The 26452-nt window shown below is 45.6% G+C and overlaps 1 protein-coding gene across 3 annotated transcripts in view; it reads left to right on the forward strand.

Annotated features, from left to right (window-relative positions):
• Nucleotides 1–422: 422 nt before the first annotated feature.
• Kat2b (lysine acetyltransferase 2B) overlaps nt 423–26452 on the forward strand; it is a 111026-nt gene continuing 84996 nt past the window's right edge. For all 3 annotated transcript variants that reach the window (XR_015628505.1, XR_015628504.1, NM_001024252.2), the window contains 1 exon segment: nt 423–1007. Coding sequence is in view for 1 of the 3 variants with exons in the window: in NM_001024252.2 (NP_001019423.2) it covers nt 759–1007 (249 nt within the window). In the remaining 2 variants the exon portion in view is untranslated.

The following is a 26452-nucleotide window of genomic DNA, read 5'->3' on the forward strand; positions in this document are numbered from 1 at the left end:
AGTTTTCATTTTGCCGACATGTAATGTACTCTAACCAACAAGTATTATATACGTGTGAATACACACACACACACACACACACACACACACACACACACACACACACACAGAGAGAGAGAGAGAGAGAGAGAGAGAGAGAGAGAGAGAGAGAGAGAGAGAGAATTGAGTCTTCTCTCTTTGGTCATATTCGGTTCAGAAACTACCAGGGAAAGAGGATGGGGAAGAATCCTTAAAAGAAAAAGTTTAGCCCAAAGTAAAAAAAAAAAAAAAAAACACACAAAAAACAAAACACCCCTTCACGCCATGATTTTGGTGAATTAGCAACAAAGAGGAGGATTGGCCGCTGACGGGTACTTCTGGAAAACATTTTTTCCTCCGGCTCCCGCTAGGGTGGAGGAAGTTGGGTCTCGGCGCGGGAGGGTGTCAGGCCCAGGGACGCCAGCAGCGCAGGGCGGCAGGTGCCTGGGCTGCAGCGGCCCGGCCTCGCGGGTCGCCGGTCACCTACGGGCCCTGGCGCTCCGGGCGGGCGGCTACGCTTGCAGAAGCATGCCGGAGGCCCAGGGAAGCAGAGCGCGGTCAGGGCGCTCGGGCCCGCTAGCGTCCTAGCCTCCCGGGGAGGCGCGGGGGCCTGCGATCGCTGGCGGCCGAGCGCGGCGGGGGCGGGGAGGGCGCAGGGCGGCGGCCGAGGGGGGAGGGTCTCGGCTCCGCCACCGGCGCCCGCGGGGACCCTGGCGGCTGCGGGTGACAGTCGGGGCGGCATGGCTGAGGCTGGTGGGGTCGGGCCCCCAGCACTGCCGCCCGCGCCCCCGCACGGTTCTCCCCGGACCCTGGCCACCGCCGCCGGGAGCTCTGCTTCCTGCGGGCCAGCGACCGCCGTGGCCGCGGCGGGCACGGCAGAAGGACCGGGAGGAGGCGGCTCGGCCCGGATCGCCGTGAAGAAGGCGCAGCTGCGCTCTGCTCCGCGGGCGAAGAAACTGGAGAAACTCGGCGTGTACTCCGCCTGCAAGGTACCCGCTGGGAAGAACACAATCGCGGGGTCACGGGCGGGCCGGGACCCCCACCCCTCCCCCACCGCACTCCCAGCTTCCCGCCGGCACCGCGGAAGTGCTACATTCTCTACGCGCGCTCTGCCGCTGCGGCTCGCACAGCGTCTCACTGGGGCAGGGGTAGGGGGTCATCTAGATCTGGCTGTGTTCTTCTTCTGGGAAGGATGAGTCTTGGCTTTCGAGCGCTCGGGGTACTCTGGGGCTTTTCCTCTCTGTAGGAACTCGCCGGAGCCCTTTCACAGGGAGCGTAACTGTGCTTGGTGTGGCGGATCAGTCGGGGCTGGGAAGCAGCATTTTGGGGTTGGGGGCATCTTAATGTGTCTCCCTGCGTTCTCTCTCCCCATTGAGCCCCGCTAGGAGGAGCTGGGCTGTGGAGTGAGCGTCCAGAAGTGTCCTGGAATCCTGGCGCTCCGCGGGAGTGAAGGGGCGGAGCACGGGGTGGGAGGTGGGCACTGCCCCAAGCCCGGGTCCTTTGGCGCCTGGCGGCCTCGGCCGTGCGGCGACGGCCCTGTCATTATTGTTATTACTTATTTAAGCGAAAGCGCGATCCTGGCGGCTTAGAGTGTAAACAGGGTCTGGCAAGGTGACAGCCCGGGCGGCGAGCGGGTCTGCTCAGTTTGAGCACAGCTTTCTTGTCATTTTCCCTCCCAGAGGGTTTTAGGCACCTCGGGGCATCCAGCTATAGAGCACGTGTAGGGGGGCTCTGCTCCCCAGGCCGCATTGGAGAGCTACTCCGCGCTGTAGACCGCGGCTTTGTTTTGACAGGGTGACAGCAGAAGTGGGGCGGGGACTTGGCCTTGTTAGCTCGTGCGGCCTGTGGTTGGGACCGGGGAGAGGCGCACTCACACCTCCCTTCAGAGTTGCTTGCTGTCAAAGGAGTCACGTCCCCAGCATTCAGATTCTCATCCCCACTTCCGACTGTACAGCGAGGATGAATAAACCTGGTAGATGACATTCCTCCCGGGGGATTCTTGTTGTAATGTTTACTGGAGCTTCAAGGACCTTGGATGGTCTCAAGCATGGCCTTCCATTGTGACCAACTCCTGTTTATCCATGCTGTCACCCTCTATTTAGGTCGTGCACCCGCTGTGCCTTCCTGAGAGGGCACCAGTGCAGTGCTTTATACACATTGATAAGCTTTGTGATCGCTCTCTTGGAACTGCTGTTGCTAAATTAGGAGGTTGGGGTGGGGTCTGAGGATTTACATTTCTAATAAAGCCCCAGGAGTTGCGGAGTGGCAATTGAGAATACTTTCTTCGAGAAGCAAGTATATTACTACTTTTGAATTCTTCAAAGGAGCCGAGAAATACTAACGCCACGTGGTGTATCCTAAGGTTTGCAAAAATAAAATTGAAGTACGTGTCGAAGAAATGGGAAAAGCAAGGGGTTCTACTCCAATAGCTAAAGACTTCCTTTTTTTTTTTTTTTTTTTTTTCTTTTTTTCGGAGCTGGGGACCGAACCCAGGGCCTTGCGGTTGCTAGGCAAGTGCTCTACCACTGAGCTAAATCCCCAACCCCAGCTAAAGACTTCCTAAGTCTTACAGTCCAACAATCTGTCCATCCTAAAACCTTCCTTAGACAGGACCTCTGGTGTTGCATGCAGGGAAGAGAGTGGCTGACAGAACTCAGAGCAAGTTCAGGGACTTAATAAATAGGCTTGGCTTTTGCAGCTGCTTTAGACTCATTGGTAAACTCAGTCAGCTATGTAGTCCTGCTTTTACTGAAAAGTATTAGCCTGAGTTCCATCACCAGTATCCCCCCTCCATGCTGCCTGCCATCCTGTAGTACCAGAAAACATTCCTGTAGTTGTACACATGCGTTCTTTCTAAATTCCCCCAGGTCTTCCTATGAAGTCCAGGATGGCCTTGAACTCCTGTCTGCCTGCGATTACAGCTCTACCACCATGCTCCTCCCCTGACCCACCCCAATACTTTGTATCATTCATTAGTGAAACTTCAAGTGTATAACTTGAGTATTTCTTGGTCATATTTTCTGACAAACTCAGAGGAAAGATAAACCTGTTATTCAAGCTCTTTCTTCCTGCTTTTGAGAAACTTTGAAAGTAATAGAGTTTAGTATGTGTGGTGTTTGTCTGCATGTGTGAGTGTTAGAATGTGTTCAACTCTTCCAAGTACTCCGGGAGCCATCTCACCAGCCTGAAGCCCTGTGGTCTTATTTGGTGATTTATTCAGCTAATGTTATGAGAAATTCTAACTGGGGCCGCGTTTTGAGCCAGGTGCTGGGTTTATGGCACCAGGATCTGTCTTGAGTTGTTGGAGTGTGTATTCAGATTCCAGGGTAAAGGCAGTAACCCAGCTGCAGTGGACCCCAGTGAAGCCTTCTTGGGGTGTAGGGCTCAGAGTTGGAGAACCCGGGAACTGCAGATCCAGGAGGTGGAGGAGGTGTAATCCTGATTTAGAACTTCTGGCCTGTCAGGGTTGGGTGGGGTAGGCTTTCTTGCTGTAAAGAGAAACTGAAAGCATTTTTGAAAACTTGGAGCTGGGCCAACCCGAGCCTGCCCTCCTTTGCTTGGGGCCTGCTGGATTGGGGGAGGAGTGAGTGTAGCCTAGTGGGTACTTGGGAATTCCGGACTCTAAACCTGGGAGGGATGTTATCTTAGATTTAAAACCAACTCAATGTTTATTTTATTATGTGCACGTGTGTTTGGGTGCACACTAGTGTTCAGATTATTTTAAGCTGGGCTGATTGGGCCTGATGAAGTTTTTCACATAATCTGTGGCTTTTTTTTTTTTTTTTTCTTCTCAGCTTGTCTTTGCTTTGTACTCTAGATTAAGCAAGTCACAAAAGACAAAAGACAGATGACACTACCCTTGCCAATGTCTCTTGCCAGTGACTCTTGGGCCAGTGGGATGGAAAAAGTCAGGTCTGGGAAGACTTAAGTTTCCTGGGGGCCAAAAAGCAAGAGATCTGGTGGTTAGACTTCATCCAGCAGAGAAAGAGGGAAGAGTCTGTGGCAGACTTGTCTTACAGGATCCAGCCTAGAGTTCTTTGAACTGTGTGTGGTAAAGGTTGCATCAGAGACACTTGGCGTGTGTGACACTGCCAGAGTGATAAGGGAAGCATAGTCTTGACCTTGGTGACTTCCGTCCTTTTGTTTCCCCTTTCCTGTGTCCACATTCTGTGTCTCCCCTGGCTGATTTTCAGGGCTTTGTGGAACAGTTCTCTTTCCACCTCAGGTCTTTGCACATTGAAAACTCTTCTTCCCTCTTGAAAATTAATTTCCTATCCTGGGGAGGTAGCTTATCACAAGGCCCTCTCAGAATTCAGTATTGATCTCACATGCAATACACACACACCAAACCAAATAAATGCAAAATTTTGATCTCGGATATCTTGTCTTATTTTCCTACCCTACATTTTCATTAGCAATTACCCAAATGCCTCCTTCCTGCAAATTTAATTGTTATCACAACGATCAAATTTGATTGTTAATCCTACCGGTAGAGAATAAGACCACTACTACAATCATTTTTTAAAATTAATTTATTTATTTTATGGATATAAGTACACTGTAGCTGTCTTCAGACACACCAGAAGAGGCCATCAGATCCCATTACAGATGGTGTGAGCCACCATGTGGTTGCTGGGATTTGAATTCAGGACCTTTGGAAGAGCAGTTAGTGCTCGTAACCACTGAGCCATCTCTCCAGCCCCCACTACAATCAATTTTTTTTTTTTCTTTTCTATTTTTCGGAGCTGGGGACCGAACCCAGGGCCTTGCGCTTGCTAGGCAAGCGCTCTACCACTGAGCTAAATCCCCAACCCCTACAATCAATTTTTAAAATCTGTTTTAAATACTCCTTCCTGCTTTGCCTCTGAGAGGGCGCCTCCCCCCAAGTTCTCCATTCCCTCCACATTCCTCTTCCCTGGGGCATCAAGTTTCTGCTGCATATGTGACAGGAGGCATGGCCCAGCCCATGTATGCTCTTTGGTTGGTGGCTTAGTCTCCAGGAGCTCCCATGGGTCCGAGCTAGTTGACACTGATGGTCTTCCTATGTGGTTGCCATCCCCTTCAGCTTCTTCAGTCCTTTCCCCAATTCTTCCACAGGGGTCCCTGATCTCAGTCCAAAGGTTGTGAGTAACTGCATCTGTCTCAGTCAGCTGCTGGTAGAGCCTCTCAGAGGACAACCAAGCTAGGCTCTTTTCATGCATGTCCTTTTGGGTCCGAGTTACCTCACTCAGAATAATTTCTAGTTCCATCCATTTGATGTCCTCATTTTTTTTTCTAAGATTTATTTATTATATATAAGTACACTGTAGCTGTCTGTCTTCAGACACACCAGAAGAGGGCATCAGATCCCATTACAGATGGTTGTGAGCCACCATGTGGTTGCTGGGATTTGAACTCAGGACCTCTGGAAGAGCAGTCGGGGCTCTTAACCACTGAGCCATCTCTCCAGCCCTGATGTCCTCATTTTTAATAGCTGAGTAGTATTCCACTGTGTAAACGACCACCTTTTCTGTATCCATTCTTTGGTTGAAGGACATCTGGGTTGTTTATAGCTTCTGGTTATTATGAATAAAGCTGCTATGACCATCGTAGAGCAAGTGTCCTTGTCACTACCACAATCTTAAGCCAAATTTTTTTTTTTTTTTTTTTTTTTGGTTCTTTTTTTCGGAGCTGGGGACCGAACCCAGGGCCTGTGCTTCCTAGGTAAGCGCTCTACCACTGAGCTAAATCCCCAGCCCATTAAGCCAAATTTAAAGCAAGCTTTACTTAAATACTGGCCAGATCCATACCCAAAATATGGCCACAAGTCATATTTTGCAGAGATTTTAAAAGGCAAAACTCAGAATTTGATGAATTTCCTAGGGGCAAATGTGTAAGCATACATCCTGATGTTTTATGTGTTGTGTATTACCCCCATCTTATGTCTAGTCAGGAGCAAACATACATCCTGCCCACATGTGATCCAGCATGACTGGTGCAGATGGGTCAAACAAACATAGACAAATCGGAACCTATTAAGAAACCTGCAAGGTGGGCTGGAGAGATGGCTCAGCGGTTAAGAGTGCCCCACTGCTCTTCCAGAGGTCCTGAGTTCAATTCCCAGCAACCACATGGTGGCTCACAACCATCTATAATCAGGTCTGGTGCCCTCTTCTGGTGTATCTGAAGACAGCTACAGTGTACTTATACATGAATAAATAAATCTTTAAAAAAAGAAACCTGCAAGGTGTATTTTCCGTTTTGGTCTCACATTCTCTCCATGACTTATAACCTGAGTCAAATCTTTGACTCCGTGATGACCTGTTTATACTGGGGTTTAATAACCATCAGTTTAATGGAACCCAGACAAGAATTAGTTAGGCATTTAGTTAAGGCATCAATGATGCAAGAGCCAATAGTAATTAGCAGAAGCAGAAGGGCCGAAGGCCCTGTGGTGGCTGACATCAGAGTTACTGTCTTGGTGGAGGCTGGAAGTGGGCGGGGCCCCAGTCAGTTATGTCATCACCTCCCCCCCCCCCCCCTTTTTTTTGAGTAAAGTCAGATAATCTCTAATTATCCTGAGCGGTTTATGTAGAAACAACAATTTTCTTTTAAAGCCATGCAATAGCATCTTTGTTTTCCATAGGGCAGGTTGAGTGTCCTATTATACTGTAGAACTGTTTCAGCAAACGAATCTACTTATTGATAGATTTGGGGCTATTTGTTTTTTTAACAGATACCTTTCCTGGTATGCCAACGAGCACTATAGGTAGCCATTTTGTCCCCTATGGCAGGGAGTTTCTGTTTGATCTAACATTCCAGCCTGTAGGGGGACAAGGAGCAACATACTCTTTTGTGTAAGTACTTCCTGCTGAAATTAGGGAGTCCTTATCAGGGCCTGGGAAGGCTGGAATGCTAGTCTAGGTCACAAGGGAATTCTGGCAACGGGGCATTCTTCAGAAGCATCTGGTTTGCTGACCCCTGGAGGGACAGAGAACAATCCCACCAACTGGACCAGTTCACATCAGCAAGTCCAGGGCTCACGCGCAGTTGTAGTTAGCAGCTGATTCGTGGGTGGTGTCTGTCAGCCAAACTGGAATCTGCTGGGATGGATACAGACTGGGGACAGAAGCTGAAGTTAGGAGCTTAAATTACATCTGGAACTTTCAGGCCCATAGACCTAGTAATTGGGGGAGGAGAAGGAGCCTCCAGGAGAGACCAGGAGAGAGATCCCATTCTCAGTAATAGGCAGGTGAGGAAACCTAGGCTATACTTATCTGGGAGTCCTTTTGACCTGTGGGAGGTGGATCCAACTAAGTCCTAGGACTCCCTGAAGCTTACGTGTTTTGTTTTGATTTTTAGCTTACAAAGATGACATTTTTAGATATTTGCACTAATCTGTACATATATCCACACTGTAGAAAAAGTACCTTTACCAGCTTATCAGAACTCCATTAATCGATGTGAAAACCCTGGACTTTTGAAACATAGAATAACAAGAGCATAGAATGGGAAAGAAGTCTTCCACTTTTCATAGCCCTTAAATCACTTGCTGTGCCTTTACAACTTGAATTTACACACCTCAAATCAGTTTTTAGACCTTCATATCCTCAGACCGTCGTATACCTTAGAACTTTTTCTTAGGCCCTCAGAATTCCATAGACTTTAAACCTTTTTCTTCCCATCTACCCATTTACCCGGGAAAGGAGTAGTTATTACTGAGAACAGTTATTGCAAGCAAGTTCTTTAAAGAAATTAACAGTACAAAGTTTCATCTGAAACCGGCTTTTCCTTTAATATGACGCCTGTTAGCAAGGCAAACCTATCTGCCTTTTCTTAACAAGAGAACAAGAGATCTCTAGAAAAAGGCTACGTTTGGTTTTTATGTAAGAAATGGACTAAGGTAGAACCTTCTTGGGTTCTTGGGGAAGAACCTGGTTGCTCGCTGCTGTTAAGTTGACAGGTCTGCAGCTAACCTGGCTATCAGTGCCATCAGAGATCTGAGAAGTATAAATTATAGCAGGAAATATAATCCAAATGGCCTATGTATCAATTAAAATGAAGAGACTTACCCATTACCTCGATAACCCAGGTCTGTGGCGTCAGTCTTTGGTCGACAGATCCAGGAGACTTGGGAAACTTTTCTTCAAGTCTGACCATACTTTGTCTAGGCAAAGTGGGGCAATCATCTCTCCATTGTCCTGCCTGTTCACAAGTTAGGCAAGGTCCCAGTGGCAGGCAGGGCATTTGGGACAGTGTTGCTTAGTGGTTAGCATTACCATAATCCAGGGGAGTAGTGGTTGCTGCCGTGCTTTGGGGTCACTCTATGAGCTGGGGTCCCATTAAATATTTTAAATGTCATATTCAACAGATTTCTGACAAGTTAATTACTTGCTTTAGGCTTAACCTTGAAAACATAGAGTAGGCTAAATATGCTTATTTCTGTAATTAATTACGTTGGTATTTAGCATGATTACAAGCATAGTTCTGAGTACATTAAAGAATTTGATCCTTTATGAGGTGGCTGACCTTTAACTTGCATGTCTTAATCACCTTTCACAGTTTACGATGAGTTGGTAGCTTTTATAAGATTAAAATTTTATAGCGTTATCTCTGTTAAGTTTGATCCTTAAAAATGTGAATATTTTAAAAGCTGTTCCTTAAAAATATCCAGTTTTTTAATTTAAAATTTCTGTAAAAACTCCAACATTTTCTCTTAAAAAAGTTTTAAAAAATCCCTCTACTGTGTGCTCCAGCAATGTAAAAAAAAAGAAGTACCTTTTTCTTTCAAGAGGAAAGATACAGTCCATGATCATAAATCTGCACAAGACAAAGTCAGTTCTAAGTGTCCGGGATTCACTTATAATCATTTGGGGCTTGGCTTACCTCTTTGGCCCTCGGAGGCCAAACCCAACCTGGTGTCCAGACTCCAGCCAGCTCCATGTCCCCTTCATATCTCTAAAACCCAACACCACCTGGGTGACTCTTCCGTTACAAGGTTTGGCAGCCAGCACCAGGCCCATTCTTGCATATGAATGGAGGTACGGCTTTAATACCTTATTAAACAAACATTGGTTTTAAATCCTTCCATAAACCCTGTTTTCAGGACAGACATTAGCATATCATACATCCTAATCCAAAATATCTCGGGTACGGGTTGTTGCCTCCTTGCCATGCCACCTTTAATCAAGATGTCGGTGAAGTCACAGGACAACAGCTTTCTTCAACCCTAGCAAACAGGCTGTGTGACTGCCTAGAGATAATGGCAAGCTATGTATTTTTATGCCAGATGGTTCCTTTAAGATTACCCATGCATAGGTTTTTAACTCTTAGTCCTGTGTTGAGTTTTAAATTAACTTATTTTCACAGATTTTTCACCATACCCAATACACTTATAAATCTTGAGGTACAGAGTGTTCATATAAACCAGATCAGATCTAATATTTTTTTTGGGGGGGGTTGGCTGTTTGGCTTTGCTTTCTTTCCCTGGTCATGTGACTCAGCTGACAAAGGGCATAGTGGAAACTTTAAAATGTTTGGGTCTAGACAAGGGAAAGTCGAGTGTGAACTCAAGAGTCAGCTTTCCAATAAAGAAGGACAGCATAAAACAACTTTAATGTTATCCATACCCAAAAGACTTCTGAATTCCTGCTAACCTGAATTCACCAATCAGAGAGCTCAGAGATAAATTCTGAGCCATTAAAGCAGTTATGGTAGCGGTGGTGGCTGGCAGCTGAGATGGTAAAAATATTCATTTGTGTCTCAGCTCCACGATTGCAGCAAAACTTACAGATCAGCCAGAAAACACAGACACAACTTTCCAATAAGACAGATAAAACCTTCCATCAACAGACAGACACAACTTTCCAGTTAACCAGAACCAGGTAGGCAGGTAGCTTAGCTATTTGCCCTACATGAGAAATATTGGGGTCCCGTGGAGCAAAAACAACCCCTTCCACATCTTGCAGAACAGAACAGACCGTGAGTCACCAGGAGCCCTCCATAGATGGCTAATTCTTTTCTTAGCATGGCAGTTTATCCCCATAGTCCATGAGCTAACTGAAGGTAGCCTCAGAGCCTTGGAACATCTCACAGCACATGCTCCTGTAGTGGCCCTTTAGCCTCAGAGTTCCGAAGCGAAGGTCTGGCTTTGGAATTTGGGTAGGTGGTCTGAATCTTGCTGGGAGCCTCTGGAAAGTGTTAACCCCACTGGCCCAGAATAAGACCACTACTATACTGTTAAGCCAGGTTTGAAGTAGCATGAATTAAATACTGGCTATGTGGATGAACTCTGGCCAGGTCCATACCCCAATTCTCGGGAAAATGGTGCCATGAGTCTTTTTTTTTTTTTTTTTTTCAGGGACTTAAAAAGGCAAATCCCATAATTCACATTTCCCACCAGGTCCAATCCGGAGGAAGCATACATCCTGACATAGTTCCTACCTTCATACTTCTCTCCTACATCCAATCAGGGGCAAGGAGTACATCCTGATGTATTTAGCATGTCCAGTGTAGATGGGCCAAACATAGGACAAATAGGAACTTACTGTTAATTGCAAACAGAACTCTTAAACTGCAAGGTGTTTTTTTTCCTGGTCTGGTCCCACACTATGTGATTTGATTCTTTACTGTGGTAGGGGCTGTCTCTGTAGCCCCTACGACCCTGGAGCTCCATATGAAGACCAGGTTGGTCTTAACCTCACAGAGATCGTCTCCTCTTTGCCTCCCGAGCACTGGGATTAAGGGTGTGTGCCGTCTTGCCCAGCCTTATTTACTTGTTTATTTTAATCTAGGTTGATTAGCAGCTCAAGATCCCAGTCTCAGCTTGAGAAGGGCTGAAATTATAGGCCTTCCTCACAGTATCATTTTCTACTATTTTTAGAATAGCTGACTGGATTCCGTGATGAGGTTGTTGACTGACTGACTGAACTGGAGACAGAAGATGAAGCAAATGACCCATTTCAGCCACTCTGCGTCCCAGTGACTTTATGAAGGAGCCTTTTTTTATTTTAAGTTTTTATAGGACATTTATGGGTACAGACGTTGATGAGATTTTTTTTTTCTTTTATACAGTGAAAGAATGGTTGTGTGTGTGCCTCTTTGGCTTACAGCACTCTAGAGGTTAGACATAGGAAGGGTATCTATCGTAAGTTTGAGGTCCGCCTGATTTCATAGTGATTTCAAGGCAAGCCTGAGCCACATGGGACCTACCTCAGGCAAATCAAACGAACAAATTAAAGAAGAACGCTCCAGTGAATGGAGTGTGAATAGCTGAAGCTCTTTTAGTTAAATATAATATACCTACTTTAAGACGAAAGCCACCACTGTGTGTGTGTGTGTGTGTGTGTGTGTGTGTGTGTGTGTGTGTGTGTGTGTGTATACATACTCATGTGGAGCTCAGTAAACAACTTTGCGGAGCTAGTCTTCTCCTACTTTAATCTTGCTCAGCAAACGTTTTTACCTGTGGAGCCATCTTACTGGCCTTTTACTGACCCTTCTTGCAGGAGTGTGTCATTTACAAATGAGGGGAGGTGTGGGAATTTGATTCTGAGACCCACCAAAAATTGAGAAGAGAACGAACTCGAGATGTGTGCCATGCATATGTGTCCTCCTCCATCCTGTGCACATCTGTGACGACGACGACGATGATGATGTGATGACGATGATGTGATGACGATGATGTGATGACGATGATGTGGTGGTGGTGGTGATTGGGGAGATGACTCAGTGGTTCCCAGCTCACAGCACCCATGCAAGTGGCTCACAACTGGAAGATAACTCTAGCCGCACAAGATCTGATGCTGCACTCTTTTGGTCCCCACAGGCATCTGCCCACTCTTTCACACATATGAATACAAATTAAAAAGTAAGTATAAAGTAGGACTAACTGTGGGATACAAAGGGATGTGCCCTTATAGGAGGAAATGTGTCTTCCTGTGGCTGAGGCTGGTGAGTGGGTCACACCTGAGCAAACCTGGTTGCTGCAGAGAAAGCAGTGGTGTGTGTGTGTGTGTGTGTGTGTGTGTGTGTGTGTGTGTGTTTGTGTATGTGTATATATGTGTGTTTTGTGTGTGTGAATGTGTATGTGTGTATGTGTGAGTGTTGTGTGTGTGTGTGTGTGTTGTGTGTGTGTGTGTATGTGTGTGTGTTGTGTATGTGTGTGTGTTGTGTCTGTGTGTGTCTGTGTGTGTGTGTTGCATGTGCTGTGTGTGTTGTATGTATGTGTGTTGTGTGTGTGTCTGTGTGTGTATGTGTGTGAGTGTGTGTGTGTGTGCACGTGCGTGGTCATGAGTATTGGTCAGTCTTTTGGCCTTTTGAGATTGGTTCCATGTATTTCAATAGCTCTGTACTCCTGACCTACTTCTACCTCCCTGCATCAGGACTCAGGTCTCCTCCCCCACACCAGGCTGCAACTTTCTATTTAAAGTATCAATCCCCCCTCTTCTGGGGGCCATTTGGTGCCTCTTCCTGGAGCTCGTGGCTGTGTCCTGAAGCAGAAGCGTTTTCTGTCGTGGCCTCTAGGAGGAGAGAATGCCTGAACCCTTAGCAGATGGAGAGCAGGGACAGCACGGTGAAATAATGAGTTATCTGGTCAGGAGGCAAGCGCTGAAAATTCTCCTTTGGGGAATCATCACATTCAAAAGTCTCATAAACACTTTAGCAGGTGCAAGAATAGTTCCTCTAGTATTGATTTTAATACGACTGCGAATCTGAAAACTTTCCTTTGTAAATCATAGGATATTTATGTACAGACAGCTCACTGTTCTCTGTTTCTGCCTCTCTTTCTGTCTGTCTCTGTCTCTGCCTCTCTCTGCCCCCCCCCCCTCTGTTTTCTAGACAAGGTTTCTTTGTGTAGCCCTATCATGGAACACATGCTGTAGACCAGGTTGGCCTAGAACTCAGAGATCCTCTGTCTCTGGCCCTCTCCCTGCTGAGAGCTGGGATTTAAGGTGTGCACTGCCACTGCCCAGCTACCCACTATTCTTTCTTTATACGGTCTCCGTCTCTGTCTCTGTCTCTGTCTCTGTGTGTGTGTGTGTGTCCATCCTTCTGCCTCCTGCTGGAATTAAAGGTGTGTACCACACTGCCATCTATGTCAAAGGTGGCTGCACCTCCTAAGGCTGGGAAGTATCAGAACCTGGCAGGCAGACCTAAGCTTAATTGGCAGGTTCAGGGAAAAAAAGGTGGAAAGAAAAGAAAATTCTAATTTTGTGTTTTCTCAGACAGTTTCAAGCTTATAAAAACATCAGATTGTAATTTGTAGTTATACTCCTGAGAAAGTTTATAGGTTTACAGAGCAAAACAGAACAAGATCTTCTGTGGCTTGTTTGGATTTAGGATGGATGTAGTTTCGAACAATGATTTGTGCTGGTTAAGGTGGTTTTGTTGTTGTTATTGTTGTTTTGTTTTTGTTTGTTTGTTTCTTTTTTTCTGAGACAAGGTTTCACTGTGTAGCCCTGGCTGTCCTGGAACTCACTCTGTAGACCAGGTTGGGTTCCTGAAACTCACTCTGTAGACCAGGCTGGCCTACTGTCACAGAGATCTGTCTGCCTCTGCTTCCCAAGTGCTGGGATGCCAGCACTGCCCATGGTTTCTGATTCTGAGAGAGATGTTAAATAACCCTGGTTGGCCTGTAACTCATAGGGACTTGGCCTACCTGTCCTTTTCCAGGGTTGGGATTACAGACACAAGACACCATTTTCTTTTGATCTTATTTCGAGGTAGAGTCTCATGCAGTGGCTTCAAAATTAGTAAGCAGTTGAGGGTGTCTTTCAGTTCTTGATTTTCTTGAAGCTACTTTAGAATTGTTTGGACCACCACACCTGGTTTTAGGTAGTGCTGTTGATTGAACCCAGAACTCATGCATCCTACGTAAGCACTCCACCAACTGCAGCACAGCCAGCTCACCCCGTGTCCCAGCGAGCTGTGCTGTATCATGTGTGAGATAGATAATAGTTGGAATGTCTCTCTTAAATGAAGGACCCCAGGGCTAACTGTAACTCTTATTTACTATTCATCTTGGTTCTTTTTTTTTTTTTTTTCCGGAGCTGGGGACCGAACCCAGGGCCTTGCGCTTCCTAGGCAAGCGCTCTACCACTGAGCTAAATCCCCAACCCCTACTATTCATCTTATTTACTTATTCATCCTATTTACGCATCTCCCATGGATGAGGCAGCTTTTGTCTTACGTTTTTTGTTTGTCTTTGTTTTGACACAGGATCTCTCAATGCATAGCGCTGTCTTGTCCTGGAATTTACTATGTAGCGTGTGGTGGTCTTGAACTCACGGAATCCTGCCTCTGCATCTTCGGTGCTGGAATTGAAGGTGTGAGCCACCCAAGTCCAGCCTGTTTTACGTTTTCCAGGACTGGTTTTTGCTACTTAGTCCAAACTGAACTCAAACATGCCTCACCACAGTTATTTTCTTTAAATGTATTTTTTACATTTATATATGTAAATTTATTAAATCTACATTTATTATTATCATTATTATTACTATATTGTATGTGTTTTATGGCATGTACATGTGTGCGTGCATGCATGTATGTGTGTGTCTGTGTGCGTGTGTGTGTGTGTGCGCGCGCGCGCGTGTGCATGTGTGTGTGTGTGTGTGTGTGTGTGTACATTCTGAGCTCAGGGGACAACTGTGGAGTCAGTTCTCTCTCACCTTTATGTGGGTTCTGGGATAGAACTCATCCATATTTTATCTGCTGAGTCTTGTGGGAAAAGAATAATCTTGGTGTTTTACAAAGGAACAAAGTAAAAATAATTTTACAAGGCAATTTCTTTTTATAAAATGGGTGTGCCAGAATCCAAATTGGGCTAGTGAGTAGAGTCTGACAAGACAGTGTCTGTCTTTAATCTTTGTTGTGGGGGTTTCCTGTGCATCTCATCCTTGTGGTGGGATCTTGACTTAACAATCTGCCTCTTAGCTAACTGGCAAAAAGGGGAAGAGGGGGAGTCAGAAAATGGGGGGAACTTACAGTTAATTACTTGGGATAGAAAAGAAAAGTTTCTTACAGTCCCTTATTTTATTTTTAAAGGTGTTGGGGAGCCACGTGTAATGTTTTTATTTTATTTTTTTACCTGTAATCTAAGAACTCAGGGAGTTGAGGCAGAGGGAACTCTTTCTTCAGAGACATCTTGAGGCACAGTGACAGTCACAGGCCAGCCAGAGTCCTCACCTCAAACAAACAAATGAACAAACAAGGAAGCAACCTACAGAAACGAAACAAAACAGTGTTCCCTGATGGCAGTGTTTGACCAGAGGTGATTTGATTTCTCAGTTGATCGCCCTGGGTGAGAAGATGGCTAGGAAAGCCACTTGCTGGTGGATAATGGATACCCAGAGAGTTGAGACTCCTCCAGCTGCTTGGCGGCTCTGGATATGGAGTCTCTTTCCTGGGTATCAGTTTACCTCTTCTTATAGACTCTTTTCAAGGTGAAGAGGGTCCCTGCTCCTCTGAAGGTTCTGGGGAAGATTTCATCCTTCTAGGTATTCTGCTCTCACCTGACCTACCTGAAGAGGTGTGGCTAAAGGCTTTTCCAAGCCGTGGATCCCGCACAGGTGATGAACAATCAGTGTTCTTTATTATTGGGATAGGGTGAACATGTGTACAGTCCTGAGAACCTTAAAGCTGACAAGAGGACAAGACTGTTGGCAGAAGGCTGCAAAGGCTGCCAAGTTGCCAGGAGGGTAAGGAATTGAATGTTTAATTTGGAGGCCCCAGGGCCCTAAACAGTTTCTAGGACTGCAGAACACACCGTGGTGCGTTTCAGAACAAACAAAACCCAAAGCCCCTCCCCCTTCCGCTCATCTCATGTTGCCCAGGTTAGCCTTAATATATAGCTGAAGGTGACTTGAACTCCTAATATCTCTCTCTCTCTCTCTCTCTCTCTATTTATTTATTTGTTATATATAAGACACTGTAGCCATTTTCAGACACACCAGAAGAGGGAATCAGATCTCATTATAGATGGTTGTGTGTGAACTCAGGACCTCTGGAAGAGCAGTCGGTGTTCCTAATCTCTCTTACTCTGCCCCCAAAGAGCTGGTATTATAAGATTATTGAAAAGAGAAAAAGGCCAGACATGGTAGCACACACCTTTAATCCCAGCATTTAAGAGGCAGAGACTAGAGACTGGGACTTTTCTGTGAGGTTAAGGCCAGCCTGGTCTATACAAAGAATTCCAGGCCAGTCAGAATTACATAGTGAGACATAGTCTCTAAACAAGCAAACAATCAAAATTTTTAAAATTTATTATGCAATACAGTATTGGTGGCACGTGCCTTTAGTCTTAGCAGCCTGGCCTACAGAGTGAGTTCCAGGAATGCCAGTGCTACCCAGAGAATAAAGAAAACAAACAAAACAAAACAAACATAATATTATATTCAAATTACAGGTTAGTTGTCCAAAGATTCTTTTGTGTGTGCTGTTGTGACCCAAACCCAGGGCCTTGTTAATCGTAGGCAAGCACTCTACTACTGAGGTAATACTTCCTTCCTTTTAAAAAATTTTCTCTTTGAGGGCTGGAGAGATGGCTCAGTGGTTAAGAGTGCGGACTGCTCTTCCAGAGGTCCTGAGTTCAATTCCCAGCAACCACATGGTGGCTCACAACCATCTGTAACGAGATCCGATGCCCTCTTCTGGTGTGTCTGAAGACAGCAACAGTGTAATCATATAAATAAAGTAATTAAAATTTTTTTCTCTTTTAAAGATTTACTTATTGCATGTATACCACAAGTATGTGATGCTCTCGGAGGCCAGAAGAGAGCATTGAATTCCCTGGAACTGGACTTACAGATAGCTGTGATCTGCCTGACTTGGGTGCTAAGAGCCAAACTCCTCCAATCAATGCCTTGAAACAACAGGAAGCACTCTTTTTAAAAAAAATAATTATTTATTTTATTTATATGAGTACACTGTAGCTCTTCAGACACACCAGAAGAGGGCATCGGATCCCGTTACAGATGGTTGTGAGCCAACATGTGGTTGCTGGGAATTGAACTCAGGTCCTCTGGAAGAGCAGTCAGTGCTCTTAACTACTTAGCCATCTCTCCAGCCCCCCAGGAAGCACTCTTTTTTTTTTTCCCCAGGAGCTGGGGACCGAACCCAGGGCCTTGTGCTTGCTAAGCAAGCGCTCTACCACTGAGCTAAATCCCCAACCCCCCAGGAAGCACTCTTAACTGCTGAGCTAGTCCTACTTTCTCCTTTGCAAAAGGACAGGGTCTCACTGTGAAGTCCACGTGTCCTATTGCCTTTATTATAGTCACACACTATATGACTGAAGTCATAACATTGACACGAGAGTACAACTGCATCTGTCCTCAGAGAAAGCTGGATGATCTTTCCAAGCCCTCAGCAGACGTTGCATTTTCCTGCTCTGGTCATCCTTGCTGTGATTCTATTACCATTACCTGAGATTATCCTTGCTGTTCCTAAATTCCCATAAAATGCAATCATTTCAGGGCTGGGATGGGCCTCAATTGTTGGGTTGCTTGCCTACCATGTGCACAAGGCCCAGCACCTCAAGATCATGTGGGCTTTTGCTCATAATCCTAGGACTCAGCAGGAGGAGGAAGTATCAGGAGTTCAAGGTCACCTTTCAGTAGTTTGAGATGGGCCTTGGATACATAAGTCCCTATGTCTCTTACACACATAAAGGAACCATTGGTTTGAATACACTGTGCTTGTGAATGCAGCCAGGTTGTCTCGTGCAGCAGTGTTTTATTGTTTAAGATTTGTTTTATTTTGTGTGTGTTTTTGCTTACATGTATGTGCATAAAGTATGTATGTATGTAGCCTGAACAGGCGATCAGGTCCCCCGGAACTGGAGTTATAGGGATTGTGGTGAGACTCCATGTGGATGCTAGGAACCAAATCTGGGTCCTATTCGAGAGCACTGAGTGTTCTGACTGCCGAGGCATGTGTAGCCATACTTTATAACTGCTCGTGCTTTGTTTGCTTGGAGACACGGTTTCTCCTATGTTGCCCTGACTGTCCTAGAACTTGCGATTTTTCCAACCTGGCCTCAAACTCATAGACATCCTCCTTCCTCTGCCTCCTGAGGGCTGGGATTAAAGGGCCGAGACACCATCACCCAGCTATAACAACACTTGCTTTTAAGTTAAGAAAACAAAGCTAAATTTGCTAGCTGTTTTCCTTTTTTCTTTTTCTTTTTTGTTTCCTTTTAAAGACTTTTTTTTTTCTTTTTCTTTTCTCTTCTTTTTGGAGCTGGGGACCGAACCCAGGGCCTTGCGCTTGCTAGGCAAGCGCTCTACCACTGAGCTAAATCCCCAACCCCTAAGACTTTTTTATTATATGCACTGTAACTGTCTTCAGACACACCAGAAGAGGGCATCAGATCCCACTACAGATGGCTGTGAGCCACCATGTGGTTGCTGGGAATTGAACTCAGGACCTCTGGAAGAGCAGTCAGTGCTCTTAACCACGGAGCCAGAATCTCTCCAGCCCCCCTAGCCATTTTCAAAATGAAAATCAATGGATATGGAAAATGTTAGAGAGATGATTTCATTTAGTAAAAACTTAATTTTCATTAGTTGGTCTTTTGAGGTGCAGGTTTCTTACGAAATCCAAAACTCACTGGGATTCGTTATCCTTCTGGCTTAGCCCAATAGATACTGGGATGATAGGTCTGAGTTATCCCTCAGCGTTTAGGCTTTCAGATTGGAATTTGATTTGGGTTTTGAAGAGCAGATGGGAATTTGACACGAGGATGTACTGAGAAGGCCTCGAGAGGCAGGGATATGGATGTGAAATCAGTGTGCCCAACCACAGCAATGGGGCATGAATGCTGGGAGGTAGCTGATAGGTTGGTGGGTAAGAGAGGTGACGTCACAGTCGATGGAACGCCAACTGTAGGTTTCCACCTGTTTGGTGCCATAGTTCCTTGTTCTTGGTGTTGGTCGTGGTGAGTCCTGAAATGGTAACTGTCATGTGCGGTCCTGCTGTCCCCAACCTGTGGTTCTGGAAGATGACTTGACTAGAGTTGTTACCCATCGTCCTCCAGAGGCTGTGTAGAACAGGAAGGGTTGAGAAGATGGCAGCTTTCTTGTAAGACATAGAAAACTAGGGGGACAACAGTGCCTCTGTGATGTTCGCCTACTGGCTGCAGAGTCTGGAAAGAGAGCACTCATTTGTACATTCTCCTCAGCTGATGCCAAGCTCCCGAGTGCCACTGTTTCCTCAGGAATGGCAGAGAAGTGGGGATTACTCAACACTCCCAGCTTTTCCATAACGGAGTGTTAAGCTTGAGCTTCCTGAGTGGAACCATCTATCTTCTGTAGCCAGCACTGTTTACCAAGGGTGACGGTCAGTTCTGGGCTGACTTACAGCTCTGGCTTTTACTGCTATTACTGGAATTCATTTAACTTTGTGGACCTTTTTACCTTTTTTTTTTTTTCTTCAGTTTAGAGTCTAATTTCACTGGCTTCTACTTTCTTTAATTATATATTTTAATTTACTTGGTGTGTGCATGTGTATTATGTGCCCATGCCACAGCTTGCATGTGGAGGTCAGAGGAAAACCCAGAGCACCGCTTTTCCTCTACCATGTGGGGCCCATGGATGGAACTCAGGCGCATCAGCAGACACCTTTGCCCACTGAGCCGTGCGGTGCGTGCGATCATGAATCCCCTATGCTTTGAATTCGGCTCATCTCTGACATCAGTTTTACCTGAGTGACTTTTGTCTTGGCACACAAAGAGGCATCCTCACATCCCCCTTCCCTTCTTGTTTTCTGGACTGTACTGGGATGGGGTGGGAATGGGGTCTTGCACATACTAGGCAAGTGTTTGCCACTGAGCTCTATACTTCAGTTCTTTCCTGTGTTTATTTCTGCATCGTATTCTCAAACTTCCTTCTCAAATCCCAACATCTCAGAAGCTTTTAACCCCTCTCCCCTGCCGATCTAGAATAAGAGGAGGGCATATGTCACCTTATAGTATTTGCTATACTCAATAGATGGAAATCGTGTATGTATACATGTATGTATTCTATATGTTTGTTATATATAATCTAAATATATATATATTTGCTGTGTGGAGGGTGTAACGCAGGGCATCTAGAAGGGTAAGGAACTGCTCTCTTCCTGAACTACACCCCTAGATATCAAAAGTTGAAAAACCATTTCATACCCATGTTCTAAGTCCCACAAAGCAGGGCCTTGGCCCTATTCCCCAAAGCATAAAGGCATACATCCTAGGCACTCAAAAAACAGCTCTTGCGTAAAACGATAATTTTATATTCAGAGGCTTTGTGAGACTGGAAGAAAGAAAGCACTTTTTGGGTTGTGTGTGTTCAAGATAGGGTTTTTCTGTATAAGAGCTCTGGCTCTCCTAGGACATTGACAGAGATCACGAGGTGTACATGAGGTGGCTTACACCTGTAATCCTGACAACCCAGAACCGAGTCAAGGGATTGCATCAAGTTTGAGGCCAACCTGGGCTACATAGTGAGGTCCAGGCCATTCTAGATTGCAGAGTGGGATTCTTATCTCGAGACAAAAGAAAGAGAAATTGAGGCTCTACAAGGCTTTGTAGCTCTGGGTCCAAAGCAAAAGATCTGGCAGCTGTGACTGAGGCATCTCCTAGTGTGATTCTCTTTGCTCCTGGCTGGCTTTTCTTTCTGTTCAAATAGGGTTCCATTGTTTAGTGGAAGCTGCTTCTTCAATGCTGGCATCACAGACCAATGCCATCTAACCAGCTTTTTTGCTGTTGGTTGTTACTGAGAACAGGGTCTTTGGCCTCAAATTCACTTTTTCTGCTCTGACATCTGGCCACAGGGCACGGTCAATAACAAACAATACTTTACTTATTCCCTGGATTTCTGCTACAGGATCCAGCAAAAAGAAGACAGACTTCGTTTTCATTCTTCTCGGCACAAATGTTGTATGTTTCTACTAGGCGAGGTGCCACAGCCCTGGAATCCAATCTAGGCTGAGGTAGAAGGATCTTAGGTTTGAGACAAGCCTAGGCTTCAAAAGAAGAGTTTATGTCAAAAAACCAAAACCAACAGCAACCAAAAAAGTTAAATTTCTTCAAATACTGTGTCCTTGTCGGTATATTAGAACCATATTTTATTAAAGACATCATAACTGTTTTGAAAGGCATGATGGTACATTCCTTTAATCCCAGCACTCAGAGACAGTGACAGTATCTCCCGGGGTCTCTGAGAATTCCAGGTCAGCCAGAGGTACATAGACAAAGCCAATTTCAAAAAGTCAACCAAACAACCAACGGAAATAAACCTAAGCAATACAAAAATTGGCTTTCCCGAAAGTTTAAAAGTCTATCGTGTTAACAATAGGAACGACATCCGTTATGTAGAGAGCTGAATTGCGTAGCTCTTGTTTGTATATTTTTTGTGTACACTGCTCTTTGAAAATGGCAATGGGTTATCTTTTCTGCCTTTCCCCCTTCATTTTTTGAGGCAAGATCACATGTGACTCTAGGGATGGCTCAGACTTTCTATGAAGGCAGTGTTGAGTTAGAACTTCTGATCCTTCTGCCTCCACATCTGTGAGTTCTGGCATTGGAGACATAGACACAGCTTTATCCTCTCTAAATCATGAAGATATTGATGGTGGGGAAAAGTGAACCATGCCCTTGGAATGACTATCACCCAATCTCTGTAGGAGGCATAGACTTATCTCTTTGGTTGCCTCAGGGTTGGGTCAGGGTACTAAATTCCATGTTGACCATGGTCCCAATCCCCCTTAGTTAGTTATGTGCCTTTCTGTAGCTATTTGGGACCCCCTCACCCCCTTGCAAGACATGGCTCAGATCAAGGAAAGTCAGTGACTGTTTTCGTGATGGATGGTGGCAATGCTAATTTGCATCTGCTGTAACAAGCTGGTGTTGAAATGGGCTGGCAGAATGCCAAGGAAGCCAAGGTCAGCACACTTTGAAATAAGAAATGAGTCATGCAACCCCGGATTGCACGTCCCTGCAGGAATGACTACCTGACTCTTCTTGCATCAGAACAGTGCCCTGGCCCAGCATTGCTGCATGTGCAAGAGGAGGGGAAAGCCACAGGGGCCCCTTGCTAGAGACACAATAAGGAAGGAAGAGAAAAATTAATGTGGAAAATCAAACTTAAAGTCACTTCAGAAAGGACCATCGTGAGTTGTAGAAGACAAGGTTGTGACAAGCGAAGAAAGTGAGGAGACCCAAAGCCTCCGGGCGGTTAGACCGCAGACCTGGGTTCAAATTCTCACACGGTACTTTCCATCTGTGCCCTCAGGAGGCTTCTCACCATCCCCAGACTTGAGCTTCATAGCTGTGCATTGTAGATAGTGACAGCGTTTTTATTCAGTCAACGTTGTTACTCAGCCTGCCAGGCATTGATGTAGACGCCGTGGGGGCGTAGCGACAGATGGGCCCTTATTCTTGTAGAGCTTGCTTTCTGGTAGCAGAAGCAGATGGTAAAAGAGAAAAGAACAGAACGTGGTAAGTGCCACACAGAAGGAAAACAGAGAAGTTAATGATATTGCCTGGGGAATCCCTTCCTGTCGTACCCAGCAGGGATTGTGCAGAGAAACTTTTTTGTGTTCAGTGAGGCGTGAGTACGTTGGGGATTGAACCTAGGGCCTCTAACATTCTAAACAAACTCTAATCCAAGCCTGAGACCGGATGCTACTTGGGTAGCTCATCCTTGAACTTGTGGCAATCCTCCTGCCTCAGCCTTGCAAGTGCCTGGCTTACAGGTGTGCTTCATCCAGGCAAGAATATTCTGGAGTCCTCTTTCCTCCTGCTCTTTTCCTTCCAGCTCACCCCAGCCCTAGAAGCTGCTTCCAAACTGACTCTGAGTTTTGTCCTTTGGTGCTGTAGGCCTCATCACTCCAGCTGCTCCGCTGAGAGGAGAATGGGGTCACAGAATGAATTTAAGGCCAGCCTGGGCACAATTTAGATCTGGTTTCAAAGAAAAACAGTAAACAGAGAGCCGGAGATGTACCTTAAGCGGTGAAATGACCCTGGGTTCCATATTTAGTCCTGCCACCATCACCAGAAAATGGTATTACACAGCACACTTTCACTTTAATCCAGCAGTGTTTTTGAGATTCAGACATGCAGCTGCGTTCATCAGTAGTCACTTTCTTTTTGGGGGTAGGGGGCAAATTGAGACAGGGTCTCTTGTAACCTAGAACTCCTGGCCCTGCTGCCTTCACCCGTTGAATGATGCTGTAAGGGTCATATGCCACCCCACCGATTTCTGTGTCCCTGCACTTTAAGGAGGAGGTGCCATAAGATACTTTCACGTGCCAGAGATGAGTTCTGGTATTGGTTTTGGCCCCTTGCTCTTTGCCAGCTACGTAAACTCAGGCCAGCCACACCCTTCTCTATCATTGAATTATTCATTTGACCTTCCTATGAGTTATTTGGAAAAGAAGATGATTTAGACCATAGTTATCTCGAAAAGAATTAAATGTTCTCCCTGGTGGTTACAAGATTAGAAAAACAACTATTTTATTTATATGGGTGTTTTGCTTGCGTGTATGTGTACATCGTATGCATGCCTAGTGATCAAGGAGGGCGGAAGAGAGTATCAGACCTTTTAAAGATTTATTTATTTATTAATCTTAATAATTAATAATTAAATTAATTGATTAATTAATTAGTGTAAGTACACTGTAGCTGTCTTCAGACACACCAGAAGAGGGCATCAGATCTCATTACAGATGGTTGTGAGCCACCACGTGGTTGCTGGGATTTGAACTCAGGACCTCTGGAACAGCAGTCAGTGCTCTTAACCACTGAGCCATCTCTCCAGCTGATTTTCTTTTTTAAATCCTCTTACTATGCTGGGCATGGTAGTTTATGCCTTTAATCCCCCAAATTGGACGGTATCAGACTGATCTCTGTGAGATCAAGGACAGCCTGGTTTATATAGCCAATTCTAGGCCAGCCAGGGTTATATAGTGAGACCCTGTCTCAGAAGAAAATCACTTTTATTAATGAACTCAACAAAAACATCACACATCTGGATCATGGTAGCTACTGCAACAGCTGCCGAGTCTCAAACTCGGCGAATCTCGGTAACCTTCCACATAGTTAGAAAGGCTTAAGCTTTTACTATCAATTATATCGTCATAGATTTTACCACAAGGGAAAAAGGTAAAAAGAAGGAAGGAAGAGAGGGAGGGAGGGAGGGAGGGAGGGAGGGAGAGAGAGAGAGAGAGAGAGAGAGAGAGAGAGAGAGAGAGAAGGAAGGAAGGAAGGAAGGAAGGAAGGGAGGAAGAAACTCCTGACAGAGTCGAAATTAGAAAACCTTTGCTTTTTCCCTTCTTCCACCACTCGTCCTACTGTTTATGTCCCATCCATTCTCACTGTCTGATGGTGGCTTCTATTAGTTTTTCTTCTTTTCTTAAATTAATTCAAGATTTTTGAATAGAGCAAGATTTTTATCATCCTTTTTTAGTGAAATTTTACTTTTTGTGTTTGTCAGAGGAAAGGGTTGAGGGTAGGGGTGTGTGGGGAGAAGGGAGGAAGCATCCTTTCAACCATGATGGCGTGAAGGAGTCCTCAGCAACAAAACTGCAGAAGGTGTAAGACCGAGACTCAGAGGGTGGTGGGCGAGGCACTGAGTCAAAATGTCACTGGGCCTTAGAGGTTGGAAAAGGGTCACAGGACTCAGGGCTAGGGCGGTTGAAAAGGGGCTGTTGATGCTAAAGACACTCTGCCATGGAGCTCTAGGTAGAAAGCCAGTGTAGGCTGTCGGGAATGTGGGCTGCAAGATCTGTTTCACAGGTTGGGCTGGTTATGTGGCTTTCAAGAGACTGTCAGCTTCTAAGCAACCACAGGGGAGGCTCGAATGCTCATCCCATTGCCCTGGTGCCTAAACAGCAGGTGGAGGAGGGAGATATAGCCTGTCAGTCTGTCTGCATAGACTCTGTCTATATAGCTTATAAAGAGCATATATATAATACAGCTTAGCTATACAGTGACTGGTAGTGATCGGGTGCTAGCCTGCCAGTTAGGTGAGGTGTTCAAAGTTGAAAACTCTTTAGCTTCAGCATCTCCACAGATAAAGGTCCAGTATGTGCGTAAACTGAAAAATCCTATTGAAAACTGGCATGTTTGGAATTAGTTTCCATTCAGGATCCCAAGGCAGGAGGATCGCTGGGTTATATGGTGAGTTCTAGACCAGACTGGGATATAATGTGTGACCTTGTGTCACCCCCCCCCCCAAAAAAAAAAAAAGGAATTGAGAGGCTGAGACTGGAGAAATCACAGGTCTGAGGCTAGGTCTGGGCTACATAGTGAGACGGGCTACATAGTGAGAAGCTGTGTGTGTGTGTGTGTGTGTGTGTGTGTGTGTGTGTGTGTGTGTGTGTGTATGTGTGTGTGTGTGTGTGTGTGTGCACGCGCGCGAGTGCGTGTGCGCTGGAGTGGGGGCATTGTCTCTAATTCTGTTTCCAGCATACTAGCCACAGCTACAAGAACACATGTTCCTGATTATGACAGCCATGTCATATCCAGTGTTTCACACCCTCTTCTCCATCTTCTGACTCGACACCATCATCCCACCATCTCTGCCATGTTCTCTGAGCCTTGGAGAAGGGAGATGCCTGATTTTGGACTGAACACCCAACGGTTATATACCCAGACTGCTTTTGACCAGTTATCAGATTCTGCATTAACCGACATCTTCTGCAAAAAGAAGTTTCTCTGACCCTGGCTGAGAACAGCACTAATTCGTGGGTACAAACGTAATATTCGGGATGCAATTTGGCTTCATAGCCACTTAGGGAAGCATCAGTAACATTGATCTCTCCTAGGTTCTGCCTCTGTTACAGCAAGGAGGAGACTGGGCTTATAGCTCATTCCTGCAGTTGAGCAGCTGGGAGGCTTGGCCAAGAGGAGCAGCACAAATGTGAAGCCAGCTTGAGCTACATCGACACCCTGTCTCACTATCAAAAGGAAAAGAAACGGTGGGAGAAGAGAAGAAGGAGATGGCTTTCTGGGCTTAACTGGCTGGCAAGCTTGAGGCCCGGGTCTAGTACCCAGGGAGGACAGATTTGGATGAGTGAGATCACCGTGCTCCATGTATGGATACAATTGTCAACAGATTTTTTTTTTAAAGATTTATTTATTTATTATATATAAGTACACTGTAGCTGTCTTCATACACACCAGAAGAAGGCATTAAATCCCGTTATAGATGGTCGTGAGCCACCATGTGGTTGCTGGCATTTGAACTCAGGACCTCTGGAAGAGTAGTCAGTGCTCCTAACCACTGAGCCATCCCTCCAGCTCCCATGTCAACAGATTTTTTTTTTTAAAAAATCTGTGGCTTGAAATTTTCTACATGGGAGTCAGTGACACAGTGAAAAGGCTTGACTCGAAAAGAGAGGACCTCAAAGTTGTCCACCTACTTCCACATTGTGGCATGTCTTATTTTATCCCCGCCCCACCCCCCATCTCCCCCTCCCCCTT

Source organism: Rattus norvegicus, chromosome 9 (genome assembly GCF_021556685.1).
Source record: "Rattus norvegicus strain SHRSP/BbbUtx chromosome 9, alternate assembly SHRSP_T2T, whole genome shotgun sequence".
NCBI classification, from domain to species: Eukaryota; Metazoa; Chordata; class Mammalia; order Rodentia; family Muridae; genus Rattus; species Rattus norvegicus.